We start from the raw sequence: 23,006 nt of genomic DNA on the forward strand, positions 1-23,006 counted from the left end.
CTCCTCTGAGGCGTTTGCCCCCGGCTGGCGGCGGTTCCTCCGGTGCAGGCCACCGCCGCCGGTGAGGAGCCGCTCCGGAGAGGCTCCCCCCGGGCTTGTTTAACCTTTCCCGGGTGCGAGGAGCCCACTGACCCGGGCCCCCCGCTTTCCCACCCGCGGCCCCCAGCTTTCGTGGGGAGTTGTGCCTTGACAGGGGTTGCCTTCGTGTTGATCTCTTGGCAGAGGGGGCTTTGCTGGATTGCTCTGCGGGGTCAGGTGTGACGGCTTTGGAAAGTCAGCCCTCTGCTTTGGATTGAAAAAGACAGGAATGTTTTAGTGAGCTGCAGTGGATGGAAACTGTAGGGGGATTGCAGGAGACATGTGGGCCTAAACTGTCGTAAATGCTTAAATAATTTTGAAACCCCAGCTTGTCTGTTTTCCTCCTCCTTCAGCCATTTTTTTTCTTTTTTTTTTAACCACAGACGTTTCTCAGCATTGTTTTAACAGCATATCAGTGCAGTGTCACCGTGTCACTTCACAAGAATTAAATACTTCAAGTGTGGTGAGAGATGTATTGCTTCCAACAGTGTGCTTGAGTCCTTCCATGTTCCTGGTGCATGCAGATTACAGCTGTGTGCCGACTGATTGCAGGGAACAGGAGGAACCACAAAGTGTAAAAGTGCAGATTTTTCAAAAAATTGAGTGAAGTTAGAGGATAATGAATTACGTGAGGAAATAAACTGTTTAGTGGAAATAAGGAAACTAGAAATAATTCTGGATTATTTGGGATAACAGGGCTGAGTCCATGCGTTTTTGTTGAGCTGCATCTGCTCGCACCCTCAGCTCCTGGAGGTTCAGCCTCCGCTGTGCTTGTCCCACGGCAGCTCTTTAATTAATCTCTTGGTAACATCAAGAAACTCTTTAAACTTACTAGATGTTGAAAACTTGATGGCAAGTTGTGGACCATCTCTCACATTGGAGTAAGAAGCAGGAAGAGCTGATAAAAAGGGCCTGCATGGGCAATTGTACGTCGATATTGTATTGTCAAATGACAGGTTTTTCTTCCACAAAATACCATACTTATTTCTCCGGCCTCAGCTGTTACTATAGGAGGTGGGAATACCAAGGGCTGTACTTAATTTTCCCCTTGTAATCCCTGTGCCACAAAACAGGAGCGTAGTCTCTGGATCAGTGTTTTGGATAATGCTGTGGGCTGCTCCGGTGGGCTCTCTGCGTTTCACACTTCTCCTTTTCCTGGTGCCCTTTCCAATGCAGTTCTTCGTGACTGTATTTTCCTTGTTTGGCTGACAGGGAGTTTAATGTTTATTCTGATGCTGAGGCCAGTGCTTCTATTTGAACAGATTTGGAATGGAGATCTGCTCCCATAATAATAGGGAACTTAAGTACTATTTTATTTATTTTGGTTTGTGTTGATAGTTACCTATGTTTTAAGTGCTACAAGTGTGTTATAAACTAAGAACATACTTACAATTGTGATTTAAACGTTAACAGAGAGGAAGGCAAACATTATACTCTGTCGTGCAGTTTGTATCCGTACAGTTTAAATAATTGTAATCAATTGTAATATTTTTGATATTTTGGGATTTTTTTCAAGATAAACTAAAATAATCTAAGTTTTAAATACAGGTTAGCTTGGTTTTGTTGATTTTTTGTTTTATTTCAGTATATAAGGCATAGAAGTAGGCAAATGCAGTATTTTGTATTTCTATACAAATTCTTCCTAAATTCTTTTTCCTCTGCTAAACACTTTTCAGTGTTTAACTGTAGACAACTCTAATTTGCATTAGGTACTTGGTTGAGTTCAGTGTTACACTGGCTGGGTAATATCTTTGAGAACTTTGTGTAGTAGGAAGCTCCTTTAATACTGTGAAATTCTAAAAGAGCTGGGACAGGTGGTTTTTTTCTTCATTTCAAAACCATCATGATGTGTGTTTTCCCAGAGTTCTGAGTTAGACATGAGAGTTCAGACTGAACTGCTAAAACTGCTAATTGCTGGGATTATTTCCATCTACTAGCCTTCTAGGATAACTAGTAATTAAAGCTATGATTAAAATCTACATACATAAGAACAAGATGATACAAATACTGAAATTTGCAGCCAGTATGAGAAGTCTGATGTTGGAAAAACATTGCCCTTTTAGCTATTTAGATTACAGAGCAACAAGTGAGGAACTGAGGGTACTTAATGGCACTAAAATTAAGCAAAATGGCTGTTCTCTCTGTTGTTCATTTGAAGATGTAATGAGGATTTCAATGCATTATTCTACCTTGTGGTGGAAGCTTTATGAGAATGTGTATGTCCTTTTAAAACGGAGGTATTTCAGTAACGGTTTTGTAGGTAGGTCTTTCTGAGATGTGCTTTCATTATTAATTTTCTAAAATCCTAGATAGTCAGGAAACAAAAAAATCGTTTATTCTTAGGTCTGTTATTGGAGTCCCGTGGGATTCAAACAAACAATTTGATTGCTTGTTTGATAAAAGGGTAATAGTTTTGCTTACATTTCAGTGATACTAAATATGCAAAGCTGTACCAAAATTCTGCTTACGTAATGTTGACCAGCCAGCTGTGTTTATTAACTGATTGGACTTTGCTGTCCAGCACCGATACCATCTGCATTTGTCCCTTGGACAAGCAATTTTTTGAAGGGGGGAAAGAAATTAGTCTATTCTTATGAATTTAAATTTGTTGTCTGGCCACGGTTGTTTGGGAATCTTTATTTTAAGAATTGTTAATACAATTAACTGCATAGGTAGAAGTCGGGTTTACGTTTTGCTCCTAAAAACTTCCTGCATGCTTGTGCTTTCTTCTTGGGGAGAGTAGGTGAAAATAAGGTATGCTTTACTATCTGCAAAGACAATATTTTGTGATGTTGCCTGTACTGATCCTGGAGAAAGCAGTAAAGAGAAAATTAAGCTGGCTGCATGAGATTTGTATTGGGCGGTGTAATTAACTAGTTCACATGGCTTCCTACAGCTAAGGGGTTCTCCTGGGTAACTTTGAGAAGCCCAAGAGGAGTCTTCCAGTTTAGCCTTTTGCTGTGTGGATGTGGTTGCCTATTTCTGGATTAACTGCTTTTGCATATTGCGCTGTGCCTCATGGACGGAGGTCCTGGCTAGGAAGGGATCTTTGTGCCGTGCTCCACTTTGTGTCACTAACGCTTGTTCTTGCTGAGAGATGTCTGAGCGTTAGTTTGTGTGCTCTACTGTGACCCTGACCAGTAGCACGTTAGGCTATATCTGTGCATAGTGGCCCCCTGCAGCGTGGTGGTCCTTTGAGAGTAGCAATTAAAATAATGAAAGGAGAGTGATGTTAAGTTGCAGCTGGATCTAGCTAGCTGCTTTGAAGGTGAGAGAATCCAAAGAAGTACTACATCTGCCTTCATGATAATCCCCCTTCTATGGCTGGGTTGTTTGGGTGTTAGAGTTTTGCTGATAGACTGATAAAGCCTGTTGTTGTGTTGTGTATGTTTTGACAATGAAGGTGATAGAACAGTATGAAGATAACTGATTTTGGGACAGAACTGCATGCTTCCGCTATTGCTTGCTAAAGAGATCTGAGTAGTGAATAAATTTAAACAACAGTGCCTTTGCAAAGCAAGGGGGGAGAGTTTTCGGAGGAAAGAAAAGGAAGTGTCAGACCATAAATGAAATGTTTTCCCAGTAAGGTCTGAGGTAAAGAAGTACAGTGCAGGGTTCATATCCCCGAACACGTTTGTAGAGCTGTGTAGGTAAGTGATGGCGGGCCTTTGCCCAGAAAGGTGCAGAAAAGGAGCGTAATTTCTGTTGTTGCAAAGTCTTTCTGACACGTACAGTGATTACTGGCAGGTCATGGTAAAGCTCTAAGAGAAGGAACAAGTGTTTTAAAAAATTTGCAAGTGAAGTTTCATGTCTTTAAAAATTTCCAATTGTATACCTGTCCATTATAGATACATACATTTTATGGTGACATGCCTGTATGTTGGGAGATTTTCAGAGACTCAGGAAGGAATACCTAGCATTCTAGGGAGCTTCTAAAAAACGGGCAGACAAATTTAGGGGAAGAGGAGGTTCTTTTTCCCCTATCCCCTTTCAGTTCCCCATTCTGTGTCGGCAGACGTAAGTAGTTGTAAGTGGAGAGCGAGCAGTAGGAGAGCCGAGGGGTGGAGGTGAGAGCAGTGGCAGAAGGACAGTGCAAGCTGTGCTGAGTGAGGTGTGCCCGTGTGCATGTACCTACCTTCATGCAGCTGTACAGGGAAATGCAGTGCGGAGAATAGTTCGCTATGAAAGTTCGGTGCCACATTTGAGACTTTTTGTTGCTATTTAGTTCCTTTTATTCAGATTCTAGAGGCAACTTACTTCAAGTAACACTTTTGTACAACTAATTTCCAAGCTTAAACTCTTGCTGTGGGGGAAATAGTTTTTAATAATGCATTTAAGAATTCGTTATGTTAATACAGGTACAGTGAAAGAGTCTGGTGAGAAACATAAGGGATCTGTTGAAATTCCTAACCTGTCAGAAGAAAATGAGGTAGATGATACAGAGGTAGGTGTGACATACTGATATGGCTATATAGGTTCAGAATTCTTAAATACAGCCTTAATCAACATATAGGCATCATATTTTGATTTATCCTGTGATTTAGTGGGATAATTACACTCGGATAGTTTTATTTCATGTTTTCATTTTTTTATCCTTGGAATAATGACTTGTCCCTGTTCTCAAAATTACCTACTTGGAATGTGCACAATTTTCTTTGCTTATTATTGTTTGTGACTATATACTAACTACAAATTTGAGAAGACTTCTGCTTGTTTCAGTCACTTAAAAACCCAGAAACACCCCCTTTCCCCCCCAGCCCCCTAAGAAGTTAAAGAATCGCCTTGTTGGTTGTGTAGCAGTTGATACTGTGGCTTCCACAGATTCCTCAACCGCTGCTGTGTAGTAGGCAACTCTGTTTATATTTGGTAAACTTGACTAAGCTACTGTGGAGATGAGATACTACATTTAAGTCAAAACCAAGAGGACTTATTTTAGGAAAGGTAGGATAAAATGAGAAAATAATGAACTTGAAATTGCAGCTGTCCTCTGAATATAGTAAACAAAGCCAGAATACTTTCCTTTGTTGCCAGAACCCAAAATGCTTGTGTTTGATGCATCTTAGATATTGTAATTTTTCTGTTTCTAGATAAACGTTAGCAAAAAGAAGGGAGAAGGTGATGTTCTGAAGGACCTTATGAGAACTGAAGGAACCATGAAAGTCAGGGAGGCCCTGAGAGATTACCTGAAAGCACTTAAAACAGGTAAGTTCAACCAGTGTGTTAGGTATGTTCTTACGCAGTCTACAAGTCATTGGGTTTGTATTGTGTTTATTTTTAATTGTCACCAGCTTAATTGTCACATGAAGTAAGTTTGTCGTACCAGTCAGAACCTTTATTGCTGTCAAACACGGCAGCGCCCAGATGTTTCTGTAGCAACCCGGGCTGAATTGTGTGACACACACTGACCACAGAGGCGGCCGTGAGACCCGCAGGCTGGCTGGTTGGCTGGCAAAGCAATGGCCAACCCCTCAGCTGGTCACTTCTCTGCTGTACTGCTCACATGTTCGTGTAGATGGTGCATTCCTTAATGGACAGATATTACTAATTCGGGGTCAGGTAGGTTTGAAAAGCCCACGTTAGGTTTGTTGCTAATAAAAACGTGGGAGAAACCGGCTTGGAGTTGTATGTTCTATTCTGTGCCTGCATTCTCCACAGTTCTGGCCAGCAGTCTTCATTACATAGCTAAATGTCAGGGTGGTTGTACAGCTCAATTTCATACTGAAAAGTGCTTTTCTTTATTACAGAGTTTACCTTGGGAATGATTCTGCCAACAAAAGCTGCTGTTGGTCAGGAGCCGGCCGCAGAGCAAAAACCAAGTGGGAACACCGTGCAGGTATGCTGGCTTTAAGTGTTGTATGAATTTAATATTACCATAAATGTAGCCCCTATGGATTTTGCTGTGGTAACAATTGCATATTGCTGTGATTACCTGCAAAAGTGAAAGCTTTTGTGTTGGAACTGCCCCCTCATTGGTGTGCTCAGGGCCTGTAGTACAGAGCTGTCTGTCACAGGAGCTGGGCAGGGGCCTGCAGGACGGCGTGTATGTACTCTTTAATGCTCTGTCCTGTAGCGGCTGTACCTTCAGCAAGGAGACGTTGGGATTCACCTGCATGGATCAGGTTGCATTCCCCAATCTAATGTTAGCGTCAGGTGTCTTTGGAGCAAATCACACAATCCTAGTTTTGTCACTTATTTAGTAAATACTGATTAATAATACGGTCAAATATGTAAGTAGATTCTGTAATTAACATCTATTCACAACACAGTATGTTTAAGAATGTACAGGTTACAGCAAGCCTGCCATTCCAGTGTTTTTAAATGGTTGGTCTTGCACTCATTCACGTGACTATTGTTTGCTTTGCAGGATTGTGTTTCACCACAGCCTTTGGATATAGTTGGTGTCAAAATTCCAACAGTGAAGATACTTATGAGAGAAATATTCAGCTCTCCAGCGGATGAACTTTATAGCATCTTCACAACTAAGGAAGTAAGTGATAGTTTCAGTAGGCACTATAACTTCATGCAGATGCTGTTACATCTGAATAGTTGCGTAGTAATACATGTGTCACATTTTTAGTGTCAAGTAATAACACTCCTTTACATACATTAAATGGAGAGATGTGGTTGTCCAGAAACTGAAAGCTTCATGAGCTACCCTGTTCTTTTAATTTCATTAAGTATTTGTAATGTCATCATTTGCTCCTCAAGTTTTGCTAAATAGCTTTACCTTTCAAGAGGCTTAGGAATTTCAGTGGTGAAAATGCAGAAGAATTGAGGCAGTGAGTCAGCTGGGTCTCCGACCAAGGACCAAAGTCTGGGCAGCTGACCTCACTGACAACTTGTCGAGTCCTTGAGACAGCAGCCAGAGAGCTCTGGAAGGTGGCAGTAGGACCATTCTCCTTTTTACCTTTTTAATGAGAGCTTATTAGAGTGCCTTAGACTTTTTAATTTTTTTTGTGCCAGTTGTTACCTTAATAGGAAGAAAAGCCAACTAAACAAAATGAAGCTGCATCTTTATGTAGTTTGTCTGCAGCTCAATCGTGCTTAGCTTTTTTTATGTAAGTACTTGTCATTCAGGAGCCCAAAGTGCTCAGTAACAGCACTGTTGTTATCCACAGGTTAATTAGATTAACTACTGGACATGATGATACTCTTGCTTACAGGGCACAAAATATAAAGTTACTAATTTTGGGTTTGTGTTCTTCAAAGAGCCTGGTTTGCTGTCAGACACCTTTAAATTAGAATCCCAACACTATCCATGGGAAACAATAATGGCTCTAAGCGGTCTCTTGCACCTTCCTAGAGCTCCTGCTCTGTCTCCCTCATTTCCAACCTAGCAACAGCCAGCCACGTGTGTGTGTATGGATCTGTACATGCTTTGTACACACCCTTTGCAGACAGGTACAGTCTTTACTGCTCTTTGTGTTTACCACCACAGACTTCTCATTTATTTGTATTCTGTCACCTCATCAGCCCCTGCTAGTACCACAGAGCTCAGCGGAGTGCTGTATGAAATAAAACCCCTGATTAGTGCTTAAAGACTGTTAGGTATATTACACTTTAGTTAATCTCTTCAGCAAGCCTCCCTTGTCTCATAATATGCATTACATATCAGTATAGATTTGTAGTTACCTGACTTGTGCTGTATTTTTTTTTTTTCTAGTTGGTACAGAAGTTTTCTAAATGTCCTGCTGTGATCGAAGCTGAGAAAGGAGGCAAACTGCTGATGTTTGATGGTTGTGTCAGCGGTGAATACGCAGAACTGGTAAAAAGCTCCTACTTTGCACTTCAAAAATGGAGGGTGGGGGGAGTGTCAGCTGCTTCTCTGAGCTAAAAAGTAGCCTGAGTTTCTGACACTTCAGCTTCTCTAAGACATACTCAGTTCCTCTATTTCAAAGCCAAAAAAATTGCTATTAAGTTGCGTGATTTTTCTTCCCTATCAAAAGGCACTTAACGACCTGCAGTGGGGGAGAAAACTCTCAGCACCATCCTTTTTTACTAGGAGGAGTGAGAAAGCGGGTTTATCTTCTAGATTCCTGTCAGATTGTAACTGGATAAATGATCTCTCTTCTATTCAGGGCAAACACTACACGCTCCTCAAGGAATCCTTTTGCAAATAGAAGGGAAAAATTGATAATTAGAGCTCAGCTCCGGTTTTTAAACCTTTGAAAAATCACTTTCACAGTTGCTGAGCTTAGACGTGGCACCTTAATGTCCATCCAGGTGACAGGCATTAAGTATCACTTGCAATTGGACAATTTTTAAAAAAGCAAAGCCTTAGAAAATTGGATTCTCAGTTCAACCTAATAAATCTTGTTGTTGATGCCATGAAGGGCTCAGGCTGGAAGTGTACACGCTGCAGAACTGCTGCACCTCAGAGTGGTCCCCTGGTAACTAAGCTGCGTGTGTTTTAGGTGTCCAGATAGAGGGTGGAGAACAGCCTCTTGACAAATGTCATGTTTTAGCATCTTTCTGAATGCTCAAAATTTAGTTACCTTTTTTGGATAAATGCTCAAGAACAGCCTAACATTTTGAATAGAAAAATGATTTAGGGGTAACCTTTAAATAAAAATGGAAAACCTAGGTTTAAGGCAGATCAGGCTGAGCATCCTATTATGGAAGCTGAGGGAAGTCAGTCATATGCATCAACCTTAGATAAGGAACTATTTAGATGAAACAGTCAAAATATCCACTTATTAATGACTTAGTGAAAGCAATAAGCCTGATTTAGACCAAACTTCAGCTGATTTAATGCATATGCTAATGCTGAAGTAATCAGTACCTCCCCTTCTCACTGGAGCCAGTGGCAGCTGTACATCATTTTTATGCAGTACTGCCTAACGGGTACAGCAGAGCAGGCTGGGTACCTACTCTCTGTCATGCGTGGCGATTCCTGAGGTGAAAACATGACTTACTTCTGCCCATTTCAAGGTCTGCAGTAAAACCATTGTTTTATATTTAGTAACTAATCAGCCTGACCTTTTCCCATAGAGAAAACAAAAGAGAGGACTGTAGAGAGCAGAGATCTTGATGAAAACAGTTTATTTTAAAAAACCCAAACAGCAAACCCCAATCTTTGTATTGTTTACATGCAAGTGTCTGCTATTACATAAGATAATGCTCCTTACTTTTCAGAGGAGAATTAGCATTGAGGGTAGTCATAATGGGAACTATCTCAAACACTAATGAGGAGGACCTTCTTATCTTCTTACAGGTCCCAAGCCAAAGAATCGTCCTGAAGTGGAGGTGTAGAAGCTGGCCTGACGGTGAGTGCTTTTGAGGATCTCCAACAGAGGCTGCACTTTGCAGGGAGAAGGCACGAACGCGGCAGGTGGCAGCCTGGCTGACTGGAAGCCCACTCAGTCTGTGTTCTTCAGAAAACAGCCTCATGTCCATAGCAGTTGTCAGCTGTGAAAAGAGGCTTCACTCAGACTCAGGCAAAAGCAGATAAAAAATTAGCAACAACAAATGTAATCCTTTAAAAACCACTTTATTGAAATGTCTTATTTTCTTCCTCCAGAACATTATGCAACGGTTGCCTTGAATTTCAAGGATATGGCTGCTCAGACAGAACTGGAGTTGGAGTGCACAGGAGTTCCTGTCTCTAATGAAGAAAGTACAAGACAATGCTGGAAGAAGCAGTATTTTGAAGAAATTCGTACTTTACTGCAGCAATCCAAAGACAGCATGGAATGACAACAGCACTGTAGTTTTGTTAGGGCATTACTTTTTATACGTTGTTAACATTTGTTTTTTTTTTAAAAAGTAATTTATTTGTGGGAAGAATAAAGACCCACTTATATGATACTGTATATAATTTAAGCATTATTTATGGATTTTTTTAGTGAATGAGGTGGCGAGTAAGTTGGACTATGTATATAAACAGCTTTACTTGGGGAAACTGATCTCTGTTCTGCTTGCCTGCAACTTAACTTCAGAGAGCAATAGCGATCCAGCTGCAGTAAAGCACTGCCCTCAGAGGTAGGTAACCTCCAGGAACCAACAGGAAGCATTGGTAGATCTTTAATACTCAGTGTATCGAGTGGCAAAACTAAATCCCTCTAGGAGATGGGGTGCCCAGCACACGTAAACTGAAAGAGATTATAAAACTGCTGATACGTTGGATCTTTCAAGAAATCTGGGGGATATAGTTTACAGCCTATTTAAATACTTTTTAAGATTGCTTTATCTGCAGAATGAATTTGTTTCTAACTCTGTAGATAGTTTTAGGGAAAGATAATTAACAATGTCATGTAATTTGGGTTGGTATAACGGTTTCCACTGTTAAGACTGCATGCACTGGACTCCCTTACTTGACCTTAGTGTGAAATTTATTTTGGAAACAGTACAGTTTGGAAACACAGTAATAATGCTTTCCTTTTGCAATTCTGTAAACCTTCCACTTAGATCATTTTTGGCCCTCTGCACTTCCATAGTTCAAATTAAAGTGAGCAACTGTTTGTTAGAGAAATCTGATAGGAGGGATATTAGAAGTAAAGAATTGTCACTCTTAAACCACATTAAGGTTAGCAAGGATAATCTAATTCTCAAATGCTTTATAAAAAGTGTATAAATTAAGTATGCAAATTTGAAACAAATTAACCAAAAAAGGGCACCCTGCCTTTGGAAAACGTGGTTGGCTCAATAAAATACGTAATTTTACATGCAGTTTATGTTCTCTGTTAACTGATACTGCCAAACTAAATCAATCTGTGTAGAAGTCCCATATATTTTATTTTTACAGGACATCAACATATGGCAACCTTACTAAACATAAACTTATATCATCCAGAAGGGAAAGATGTGCTGCTCTGTTCTACGGGTCAGGCGGTCCCTGAGGATCCTGTAGTCAGTTGTCTCACGTGCTTGGGACTTTGGTGAGGTTTGTTGTAGTGACAAGAACAAAGGCCTCACAGCAACAGCACAGAGGCCCAGGCTGGTTACTAATGGTGCACTGCCTGTGGTTTAGGTGTCCACATAGAGGGTGGAGAACAGCCTCTTGACAAATGTCATGTTTTAGCATCTTTCTTTCTCTGAATGCTTAAAATTTAGTTACTTTTTTGGATAAATACTCAAGAACAGCCTAACATTTTGAATACAAAAATGATTTACGGTATTGGTTGAGGAAGGGGCAACCTTTAAATAAAAATGGAAAATCTAGGTTTAAGACAGATCAGGGCTGAGCGTTTTTGTGTGTGGCAGATCCAAGAGATTTTGTGATAGTATTTTAGAGTAGGCTGTTACATCTAATTACACAGTTCTTCAAACAGCCCTTCTCTCTGAGAAGTACGTGTTGCCAGTTTTCCCTTCTGACTAAAACACCCTTCCATCTTGGGGTCTCAAGTGCCCACTACTGCATGTTTTGCTAGTCTGAATTTTTGAGTCTCCTTCCACTAACAGGAACCATCAGCTGGACCAATTGCCAGCCATCAGTGTTAAAAAAAAAAAAAGGTGACTTACTTGTGTTTCCAGAGTTGCACCACTCATTCCAGGTGTGGGACAGCCAAACCCCCAGAAAACTGCTGGGAGGTCCAAGAGAGCGTGAGGAGGAACAGCCCCAGCCAGCCCTCATCTCATCATCTCTTTAAGGAAAGGGTAGTGAACTGAAGATGACGTATCTTCAGTGTTCTTCTTGTTCCTTTGAGCCTGCACAGCTGTAAGTTTGATAATATGTCCAAGCTTTCTGATGTTGAAAACATGAAGTACCCACCTTTTGTTCTTGCTTGCAGGCAGCCGGGCATAGGAAACGGGTAGTCGGTTTTCACGCACACACACGGAGCCCCTGGCTGACTGTCCTGGCAGGCAAAAACCAGGCATTTGTTATTCTTGCTTCACCAGCATTCCTGTCTCCCCATCTTCACAGGCACCTGCTGGAACGTAGCTGACATTACTGTATTGCCAATCTGAAAGTTCAGTTTCTGCAAACAGTTATTCTGGAATTCAGAAAAATCAAAAAAGTCCATTTCAGTTTGAGCAGGCAGCCTGCAGGAGGATTTGTGGCACTATCAGCCAGCCATAACAAAGTGGGCAATCACCAGGTTAGAGAGGCAAAACAATGTGTTCTTGAGTGCTAAAATGTCCCCTACTCCTCAGAGACTCTTCAAAGGTTTAATAAAAACCAAAGAATGTTAAACTACGTGTTAGCCCTTGAGCTGGATGGAGCAGAGTCAGGAATTGTGTACCATTTAGTCATAGTATGATGGCAATGATACGATATGATAGTATCATACATAAATAACACACATATAATGAAATGATAGTATCATAAATGTAGTTTGTTTTCTAAATAAGTCTCTGCACAGAGTTCCTTATCCAAAAATTTTCTTAACATAAGGGAAACCAGCAGGAGGGAGAGATGCACATAGAGAGTTTTGAGCAAAAATATGCTTGAATTTATTGGAATTCCTGAGTTTTAAAAAGAGATTAATGAGCACAGGATACATTCCAGGGAGGGCGAGCAGCATGGAAGAAGAGACAAAGTAGAAACAGAAGAGACAGTTGTGTTGGTGATGTTGTGCTTTCATAACCTGGTGAGGTTCTGGACAACAGTCCGGTCTCTGGGGCAGCCAGAAAGAAAAATAAATGTGCAAGACAAGATTTGTAAGATTATAGCCAGAAATCAGTGTGGAGGATGGACTGAACAGTTTGAGTGCAGGAAGCAGGAGAGGGGACAGTGGAAAGAGAAAGTATTTTAAAAGCTTAATTTTGAAGGGGTGTTAAATGGGAGGTAGGACTTCCAGGAGGACATGCATAACAACCAAATGAGAAGTGGGATGGTGGAAGAGAATAAAAGCCTTAAGGACTGAGGAATCCAGTTAAAAGGTGGGGGTTCAGAGACAGGGATAAAAAAGCACTCTTAAAGGCAAAGAAATAGAAGCTAGAAAATAGATTAAAAGAAAGAGAAAATACTGTGGAAAAATCACAACTTACAGAACACGTAAGGTGCGGGACAGAGAGGAAGATAAAAGAAAGAGAAGTGTGCAAACAAGGATACAGAAGAGATGACAAGTTTGTGCAGGTACTGCTTACTTTTGTTTAAAAAACTGAATAGTAGAAAAAAAATCCCAGTAAAAATTGCAGGAATAGTAGCAGTTGGAAGGTAATGCAAGGGAAGAGCAGTAAGAACAATGATACTTCTGGTAATCCTGACAGAGTTTTTGAGTAAAATAATAGAAGAAGCTAGTGTTTAATTCAGTCAGTTTAGAACTACAGGATAATCATTTAATCAAAGCGAACCAAGGTGGTTTTTAATACCCTGTCAAAGTTGACCTAGATTTTTGCAGAGGGAGCTGCTGGCCTAAGGTGGCTTGTGTGTATAGTGCAGGTCTTGCTGCCTAAAGGTGCTCTGTTTTGAGAGCCACCAAACCCCAAGGTTTGGTCACCCCAAGGGTCACCTGAAATTCTATCTTCTTTGTGAATGGAAGACAGTTATTGAATGGACTTCTAGTGGGATTCTAAATGTGAGAAAATAATTGACAATAACATACCAAATAACCACTACTGCAATTGCAAATTACATACACAGGTGTGTAGGGGAAAACATCCTAAAAATAACTTAGACCTGGTCAATACTCAGTGACCAGCTGAACACAGAAGTGATAATGTTCAACTGGGAAAATGAGGAAGAAGGGTGTATCATTTACGAAATCATTAGTAAATACTGGTTATGCTTAGTATTCACTTCAAAAAGGGGTTTCAAAATGATGAGAAAAAATAAATCACAAAAGACAGAATCCCAGTCTTTAGTAACAGAATTACAGTGTGACCTCATCCTGCATGAGAAGCTAAAGCCAAAGTGCAACAGCTGAAAGGTGAAGTCAGACAACATACCAAAAATCAGATGCACATTTTAAATAGGAGGAATTAATTAACTGAGACTACTCACCAAAGGGTTACAGTGGCTGCTCCATCTTTCAAAGATATTTAGATCAATAGGGGGGTGCGTGCCTCTAGGCTTCTTAACCCAACCACAAACCAGTAGGCTCGGCAGAAGACGTGACAGATGAATTCTGATATTCATTATGTAGAAATTTTGACTCGAAGCTGTTGATGATTCCTCTGAAGTTACAACCTATGGAGAAGTAGATCAGAAAGGGTAATAAAATTATTCCTGAAGAGAGTGAAAACATAATTACCTCATGTCCAAATAATAAGCACTCACCAGTGTCAATATAGTGTCTGTAAATGCAGGAATAAAAGTGCTAATAAAGGGGAATATAAAGTCTTAAACTTCGAAGACAGACATTATTAATTACAGAAGGTTAAAAAAAAAAGATTCAAAGAGTAAGAGGAGTCACAAAAGCATCACAGAATGGAATTGTGGAGAAGCAAATGATCCTAAACTATATTAAATGGCAGAATGGATGAATTAGGAAGAAAAAAGGCCTAGATGTGTTATGAAGACAATAGAAAAACAAATGAGCTAAGCAACTGCAAAATGGAGCTGAAAATGGAGTTTAATCAGATACTAAAACCACTGTCATTGACAGGCCGCAGGCTCACACAGGAAATGGATATTGCTCAGAAATAACAGGAGGAAACAGGAGGGAATGGGACAGGGAAAGGCAATAAAGTCATTCCAGCATTTCCGGGGGTGGAGAAGCTGTCAAGAAAGGAGGGCTGCAGCCAGGTGCAGGGCAGAGGCAAAGGGAAGCCCGTCTGCAGGTGGCACAGGAGAAGAACACGACTGAACACGGGTTAAAATCGGGAATGAGAAGTTCCATTGGCTTCTGACACCACCGCGTGTAACGTACCGGGAAACTGTAAACAACCACCAATCCCTCTCAGTGCGTGACTGAACATTCATGCACAGTAAACCAGAAAAGGAGCAAGATTTACATCAATTATATACATTCGATCATCATCTCTCTCTGCACCTGTTCCATGTTTGAAGTTGTCTTTGATAAGAAATCCAAAGACCGAAGCAACATAGTATAAACAAATGAAAAGTCATCACAATCAGTTTAATGAAGTGCACAGAATAGCAATTGATCATGTCAATAAAAATAAAACAATTAATTTTACATCAAGTGTGCTTTATTTCCTCCACAGGTATTCTGTTAAATAAAGCACCATATATATACTGCCAGGCCACAGCTAAAGAGGATTCTTTACAGAATCAAATTTCTTGTGGTTGTTTAGTATACAAGTAAACTTAATTTTGATAATAAGAACCACAGCGATCTGAGGCAATCTGCCTCTATTATAAGGTACAAAACTGGCACAGAGGACAACATATTATACACAGTAAAAATGCCATAAGTTTAAATTACATCATACAGGGCAAGGAGGCCCTGTTCTCCCAGACAGCCATATTAAATGAAAGCCACTACAGTGAACTCTTAATTACATAAAACATACCCATTATCTGATTGCCCTTTAAGAAAGTGTACGGTAGATGCAAAAAATAAAATAAAAAAAAAAAATCTGGAGTTCTGCCTGACCAAGAATTAAGCATATAAATCTATCTTGCCATTCAAGCAGAGAGCACTGGACAAACTGAAGCACAAAACAGAAATAAGCAAAACTTATACAAACAGCATTTTGGGGGGGAAGAAAAAAAAAAAAAAAAGACTTAAAAGCAGACATGCTCCATCTAATGTCAAGAAGCAGCTTGGTTTCCTTTTCCAGATATCCTTGTGACCACGTGAATCGTAGACTCAATGGTCCTACACAAGATGTCTAAAATGTCATGCTGCTGCATATGACTAAAAAGTCCTCTGGAATGGCCACAACTGATTGATAAACTAGTTTCAGGGTCCTGGGATGGTAAGGCTTGGCCATCGCAGCTCCGCAAATCTGCGAGGTCAGATAAAACTGCTGAAATCGATGTGGAAGGGAACTCCGAGTCCTCCTCAGCTCCAATGGAATCCTTGGAAGTCTGGAGGTCTTTAAATTCTTTGCATTCTTCAAATTTACCGTTTCCTGACTGCTCTTCTGTGTGCTGTGACCGCGTCGCTAACATTATGTCTTCTGAAAATGAAGATGGAACTTCCATTCTGTACTCTTTGACAGAACTGTTTTCAGGGGAAGGAGGATCTTGCTCAGTGCCTGGGTCAATGATGGAAGAGTCCCGTGTCTCGTTATCTGAAGTGCTTGTTGGGGTCAACGCCTCCCGGGGCTCAGTTTTTATATCACTGATACAGCTGTCTACAGTGTGCTCCTCGTCACTGCTCACCCGTCTTCTCTTCACAGGAGTAGCTCCTTCATCATCTGTAAGAAAAAGGAAAACTCTCTTAGGGAAAAGACATCATTTTCATGCCGTACATCCAAGTAACAAGCCTTTCCTTTCAGAGATTTATCCTTTTCCATATTAAACACAGTACTTTAATAAATGCTTTTTTCTATACAGAAAATTGATGTGATTGCCTAGAATGTTGGCTCCAGAATAAAATATTATTTCTTGTGTAGCACTGGGGATTGGAGCCAAGAAACGGCCCACCCTGCAGTGGGAAGAAAACATGCCTTATGTTAATTGTGTAAAAGTCTGTAAATCCCTGGTTAGAGTGACACCGTTACAGAAGGCAAACCTTTAGTTTTTCTTTCTTTGGCTTCTTGCTCTTGTAATGAGTTCCTCTGTTGTTGACAAGCTCTACATTTGTTTAAAAGCTCTTGTAAAGTTGGAATCAGGGCTGAATTGAGCTGTTTGGGAGTGTGCACTGAAAGCAGCAAGGCAAGTGCTCGGAGGTCCTAAAAAAACCAGAAGTAAACAGACTTAACTACCCTTATTTCAAACTCACATTTGATTAATCCTACACGCAGAGATCTGTGCAACAAGCAAAGGCTTAGTGTGTTCTGAACATTCAAAAGATCAAATCCTAAATACACTTAAGCTACTGAAATTTCCCACTCACTACTAATGCGCTGACCTTAACGCAGATGTGTGCCGAGCAGGTGGCAGTGCGGTGCTGCTCACCAGAACACAAAATCTGTTCTGGGTTGGAACATTTCTACAATTAACTCTACTGCACTTTGCATTAATTGTTTTCCAAACTCTGCTGCCCTCCTCCCAGTCTTAAGGTCCCCACCAGCCAGGTAAGGTACCCTCCCGGGCTCTTGCCACCAGCTTGTGGACAAAGCAGAGCAAACAACGCCCACCTCTTTCATTAGAACCCGGCACTGAGGAGTTTCCACAGGAAATAACCTGCCTCCTAAATAATGCCAAATATTTCAACTCGGAGAAGACTCACCCCATTTAAAGTAGAGCTTGCTTTGGAAATTTCAACTCTCTGGTTGCTGAAGTCAGATTCTAGGCTTTGATACTGATTTATTAGATTTGTTATTAGAGTATTGATTAAGTTGGCACAGTTTGCTTCAGAAAACACCTGCCCTTGGACCTGTGAAAAGAAAGTATTTTTTTTAGCCATAAAAAATGGAACCGAAAACAGTATCCTAAACTGAAATAACATACAGGACAACATTTCTTAGAACAGAAATTATCACTAAACGACCACCTACCTTTAGAAGAAAGTGGGTCAAAAAGGTGTATACAATGTTGTTGTTAAGAAAGGTCCTTTCATCCATCAGAATACATTTGATATATTCTGCAAAAACGGGATCTTCACAGAGGAGCTTGACGCAGTTCTTTGACATTGGGGACTGGTGAAGAGAGAGAGAACACAGAGTCACCCCTGGGCACACGGCTCTGCCCCAGCGCGTCTGCTGGAGACACCTCACCAGGCCCACTCCTGGTCTTAACTCATACCCCACCATTCTTAACCATAACCATAGAAATATTTCAGGTCTATCAAGTATCAGTAAATTGTACAAATTAATTATCATCGACTATTATTTTGCATTTTTCTTTTATGAAGTTTATTCCCTAAGGATGCCAGTTTCTCACCATCAGTAGGGATCTGGAGGGATGGTGTCCGTGAGCCCCTTGCGGTGGGCACACGACCATACCCAGAGTTGGAGATGTCCCTATTTTTATTTCATCATGCCAGCATTTAGGCTACAGAAACAGCTGGGAGTTGGCAGAGGCAGGATGAAGAGTGCCACCCTGCCAGGACTAGGTGCTGCGCAGGTCCTAGGGCGTGCTGGGCTCAAATACAATTTGCTAGAGTTTTATATTGGATTTAGCAGGTTTTATCAGATGACTGGCAACACCAGCAGGGGCATTTTCTATTCAAAATAATTGTATTTTGAACGATTAAACAATACCCACTAGTTAAAGTTGCCGGGTTAATCTCCATTTCACATTCCCTGTATTTTGGCTGTATTTCCATCCCGTCAGCTCTCAAACCCACTGACTCTTACCTGGGTCTGACAAAGCTCAGTCCAAAGCTTGGGGAACAGCGCAAGATGCAGCGGCAAACCTTCATACGCAACTAGGACACCTGCAATTTTGAGAAAATACAGTGTTGTCTGGGAATTTTGTTGGAGATACTCACTTCCTGATAAAAGTAGCCCCAAGGTGCCCATTTCATTTTATAAGACCACATTCCAAGCATTTTTATAATCAGAAATACCTCTCGTCCGTGACGTTTTTACAGCACATTTAATCCATACACGCAGTGCTTCAGCATATCTATGAATCGTATTAAAAAAACCCTAAAGAGCTGCCTTTAGCTCTGACTTTGTAAGTAGGTTATTTTATTACTGTCTTACAGTTTCAACTGGTCAGCTGCAGCAGTAGTTTGTTTGGTTTTTTTTAAAACAGTGTTTAATTTTTAAAGGGTAATCTTCATTATTAACCCAGGCACTGCTGTTACCTACACGGTGGAGGAGTTAAGTGATACACTGCACAGCAGCAATACCCGTTCCCAGTGTGCTGTGTAACACACACAACTTACAGCAGGTATTAATAATGCTCGAGTTACAGTCGGAAAAGCACGACAAACGAGCAAATTGGGGGATTCAGGGGATCAAAAGAACAACCTACTATCATCACTCTGGATAAAATGAATTTGGTATAGTTGTATTTGTCTAGAAGTGGTATTTAATCATACCTGGCTAGCCAGCTTCTACAGGCAGAGAAAACAAGATAACAAGCGGGTGTTTTCAGAAGGTGGGTCATTCTACTTAACATACTTGAGAATCAGAAGATGGATTTCTCTTGGAAGGAATCTACAGTTCTCCCCTGACTACAGAGGAAAATCTGGCTGTACGTCTCATTTTTAGACAATTGAAGTGACACAGCTCCCAGTCTGTGTCCACACAGTAACTGCCTGTGTGACACGCAGGTCTGGGCACCTGCACCCACCACACCGGGTAACTCAGCTTCTGGCCTCCACGGGGGAAGATAAAATGAAAAACATAACTCCACAAGGTGCCTTTGGAGCAGCACATGGACTGAACGAGGCAATTCAAGGCAGGATGGTCTCCTGCAGAGAACCAGCCCAATGGCTGGAGTAGCCAGATAAAGCCATGAAAGCCTTGTCCACGCACCAAAAAAATAGGTTTACATTGTGACAGGAAGAAACCCAAATACTGGTGGTATCTACTGGCAGAGCTGAAACAAGCATCAGGTACAAACTATGTGACTGAATGGTTATAAACTTCATTAAATGTTGTGATGGTTCCCACAACTGTGGAGTAAAATAAAGCTGGGTTGGTAACAGCAGAACCAGTGCCAGCAGTGGCTGTCCAGGGGTGCTCCTGGCCACGTTGCCAACTCACGCCATCGGCAGAGATGCTGAGGAGTCAGGATCTGACCCAAAGCCACTTAAACTGCCAGCAAAAAAGCTTCAGTGAGTCTTGTATTAAACTCGAAATGTGCAAAGAGACTGAGTTCTCACTGGACAGGCCCAAAGCATGACAGTCACAGAGGTACGATTGCACTACGTTACACACGTCATGCAGTTTTGTGCATAAAAATAATGTCCAGAAGGATTAGTGCAGCAAGTTTCACAAGCTCTGCTTTTTCTTAAAAATTTTGAATATAAAACTTAGTGGAGAAACACTCTTCAGTTACACAGGAAAAAAAAAAAAAATTCCTTAGGCTGTTTAACCTTCATACTTACTCATTTTAACTAAAGTTTCAGTAAACTTTTCACAGTTGATTGCAACGCGACAGAGTAGATGGATGAACTGATGATAAGAAAAGAAGTAGTCTAGCAGCATACGATCGTAAACATCATCTTTGCCCTGAAGATTTAAGAGAGCTTCGTTTAAACTACGTAAGCAACTGGACAGCAGGTTTCCCAAGCATCCACCTCACTCCTACTGCACTTCTTGCCCCAAAAGCATTTCAACAAACACTACGGGGAATCGTGTGACCCGGGGCGGCTGCGCCTCCTCACCCAGCCCTTGGCAAGAGGGACACTGGGCTGGGAGAGGGATGGCAAGTGCAATTCCCCCACCAGTAAAAACATTTATTGTAGGGCTCCCAATCAACAGCCTGAGAAGAGGCAAAGCTGCGCGAATACCATGTCTTGAAGACGACAAGAAAAGAAGGCAGTAATTTCAAATCATCTACAGATACCTAAATGTATATTCACCACTGCTTTTAAAATTCTGTCAGTTACTATCTGTAGACGTCAGGATTTTTTCAAGACTGAGCTTCACAAGCTTTCCAAGCTCCAACCTCCAGGAAAGTCTCAAACCAAATGATAAATATATGCCAAGGGTCTTGTGTGCCAATATTTTAATATATTTTGGATGTATATGCTTAAAATGGCATCAGATTCTGTTGACCAGAGCGCCAAAAGGAAACTCTAAAACTCAAGCAAACAAATGCAATCTTATACAAAACATGTAAACCCACAGGGAAATGTAGCTGTGGATGTGGCTTTAGAGGCTAAAAAATCTCCTGGTTCCTAATGTATATGACGCATTATAAAGTGTAAAATATCGTCTCTCATAATATGACGACTTTTTACGTTCAAATATTTACATTATTTAGTGTCACATCCTTTACCTCTGGGTACGTGATAGAAAAAAACACTACAGAAAATTCCTGGTTCTACACATTTTTTTAAAAGACTTTGGTTAGACAGTAAATTTGATGGTGCACAAATACAGAAAGCATCATTTTGAAAGCTGTAAAAAAGAAGGGTTACTTACCCTACAGTAACCGTGCTTCTTCGAAATGTGTTGCCCACACAGATTCCCATCTACGTGCACATAGGCCCCATGTGCAGGAGATTGGATTCTTTCTGAATAGCAGTGTCCACTGGGGCTGTGCCTGCACCCAGTGTGTCCTTGCGACCACTGTACCTGAGGGCATAAGGGGGATGGCGGCTTCAACCACCACTCAATTCCTTCACCGATAAGAACCCCCTAGGACAGGACTTGGAGTTAGCACAGGAGGGGGACCACAGAATCTGTGTGGACAAAGCATCTTGAAGAACCACAGTTACCGTACAGCAAGTAACCAGTTTTCCTTCTTCAAATGATTGTCCATACATATTCCTGTCGGGGTGGGATTCACCTTACCTGACTTTAGCTATCTAAAATCTAGTCGCTTCAGTGTGCCCTGCATCAGTGGAGAGACAAACACGCTCCTCCAGACGCGGGGGTCCAGGACAGGAAGGAGGGAAACTTCATCTCCTTCTGAGGGTAACTATTTGTCACCATTTACCACAGAAAGAGCTGGACACTGACCTTTTAGATAGGCAAAGTTACGCGAGCTGAATCCCACCGTTGCTGCAGCTGTAATACTGGGACGTGGCAAGTGAGTAGGAAGTAGCCCCACCGAGGCTGGCGTCCCATCAGGAAGCCCCCAGAAGGGAAATGGAAAGTAAAAGACTCAAAGCCCTGTGCGGTATTTCAGGAGCTGGTGTTTTACCCGAACAAATAGGAGATTATGCCTCAGTCCCAGTGGAACGGGCTCTAATGAACCCTGGAGGATCTACCCAGCTCTCTGGTAATAAACCTTAACATACTTTGAAACCCAGCTGGACCATCCCTGGGCAGTTCCTGAATTTTCTTTATATATGCCACAAACAGATTGGAAGCTTATCAGAATGTCTGCTATGGGGTTTTGTCTGAATACAAGGTTCAAACTCTTATCACGCCTGGAATATGAAGCTGTGTGTCACCAAGGGCAGGGAAATGGTGCTTCTGGAGTGCACATCTAGAATGGAGTATATGAGGACAACACATCTTGAAGAAGAATTATGCTTTGTTTACAAAGAAAACGTAGATGCATTATGCTACTGGATTCTTGTAATACTTTTACACAAAGGGAAACCAAAAGAGAAGCAGTGGTTTGTGAGCCCACACCCTGACGTACCTTGCTGGCTTCCACCATTGTGGGCAAGAGGCACATGTTAAGTTCGGGACGCGGAGGACGAATGTTGCTCTTTCCCCCTATTAATTTCAAATTTTCACGACATGGAAAATAAGGTCCAAGAGACACTGTAGTATAAGTTAGGATAAAATAGGGATATATTAAAAAGGTCAATATTTGATACCAGCAAGGAACACGATACAGTAACAACAGTGTAAGAGAACTTCAAAAGACAATCACTGAAATACCTACTTGGGATATTACTGTGGTGGTATGTACAATGATTGTGCTGTAGAAATGGAACCAGAGTATGTAGGAAATCATGAGGACTTAAAAGTACAAGCTCCTTGAGGACATCTACAAACAAAAAGTTGTTTTTGCTATTACATATTGTTATTTCTTAACAGCAAACAGTTTAACTTCAGGCTCATGCATTTTTAAATTCTCTTTCATACCACTTTGGCTGCCCTCGGTGAACACCGTGGAGGCAGACTCTACTGCCAACAAAGCCAACACCCCTGAACCAGCCACACTCCCTTCACCACTGCCACTGGGAGAAAACCTGCTCAGTGGGAGATCAACCACCAGTGAGAGGGGTGCTCCTTGTAGAAAGCAGAAGCTCAATAAAATTACCCTCTTTCCTTCTTCTTAAACATTATCAGGTTTGATGCCTGGAAAATGTCAACCAGCAGCAGTCAGGAGGACGAGAAAGGCACTCGAAATAGGGGGGAAATGCACACAAATCGCACAAAAA

At 41.3% G+C, this 23,006-nt stretch overlaps 2 protein-coding genes across 2 annotated transcripts in view; one reads left to right on the forward strand and one right to left on the reverse strand.

Annotated features, from left to right (window-relative positions):
• Positions 1-52: 52 nt before the first annotated feature.
• On the forward strand, positions 53-10,746 carry AHSA2 (AHA1, activator of heat shock 90kDa protein ATPase homolog 2 (yeast)). Its single transcript, XM_014966349.1, has 7 exons — positions 53-4,522; positions 5,166-5,280; positions 5,823-5,911; positions 6,443-6,565; positions 7,742-7,843; positions 9,293-9,344; positions 9,599-10,746. Exons 1-7 carry the CDS (start codon positions 4,406-4,408, stop codon positions 9,772-9,774), a joined length of 774 nt encoding a protein of 257 aa, XP_014821835.1. The 5' UTR covers positions 53-4,405; the 3' UTR covers positions 9,775-10,746.
• A 4,933-nt stretch (positions 10,747-15,679) lies between these two features.
• Positions 15,680-23,006, reverse strand: part of USP34 (ubiquitin specific peptidase 34) — a 110,003-nt gene continuing 102,676 nt past the window's right edge. The window contains 8 exon segments of the mRNA XM_014966347.1: positions 15,680-16,290; positions 16,608-16,767; positions 17,268-17,414; positions 17,536-17,676; positions 18,337-18,416; positions 20,043-20,166; positions 22,256-22,380; positions 22,505-22,609. Coding sequence (XP_014821833.1) covers positions 15,680-16,290; positions 16,608-16,767; positions 17,268-17,414; positions 17,536-17,676; positions 18,337-18,416; positions 20,043-20,166; positions 22,256-22,380; positions 22,505-22,609 — 1,493 coding nt within the window.

The sequence above is a fragment of the Calidris pugnax genome, unplaced genomic scaffold, assembly GCF_001431845.1.
Source record: "Calidris pugnax isolate Ruff unplaced genomic scaffold, ASM143184v1 scaffold31, whole genome shotgun sequence".
NCBI lineage: Eukaryota > Metazoa > Chordata > Aves > Charadriiformes > Scolopacidae > Calidris > Calidris pugnax.

Bases quoted from the DNA above. Each gene is read 5' to 3' on its own strand.
- AHSA2 (XM_014966349.1), top strand. From the start codon at position 4,406: ATGCATTTAAGAATTCGTTATGTTAATACAGGTACAGTGAAAGAGTCT. The intron at 5,912-6,442 runs GTATGCTGGCTT...TTTGCTTTGCAG, and splicing joins CAAGTGGGAACACCGTGCAG to GATTGTGTTTCACCACAGCC. The intron at 6,566-7,741 runs GTAAGTGATAGT...TTTTTTTTCTAG, and splicing joins GCATCTTCACAACTAAGGAA to TTGGTACAGAAGTTTTCTAA.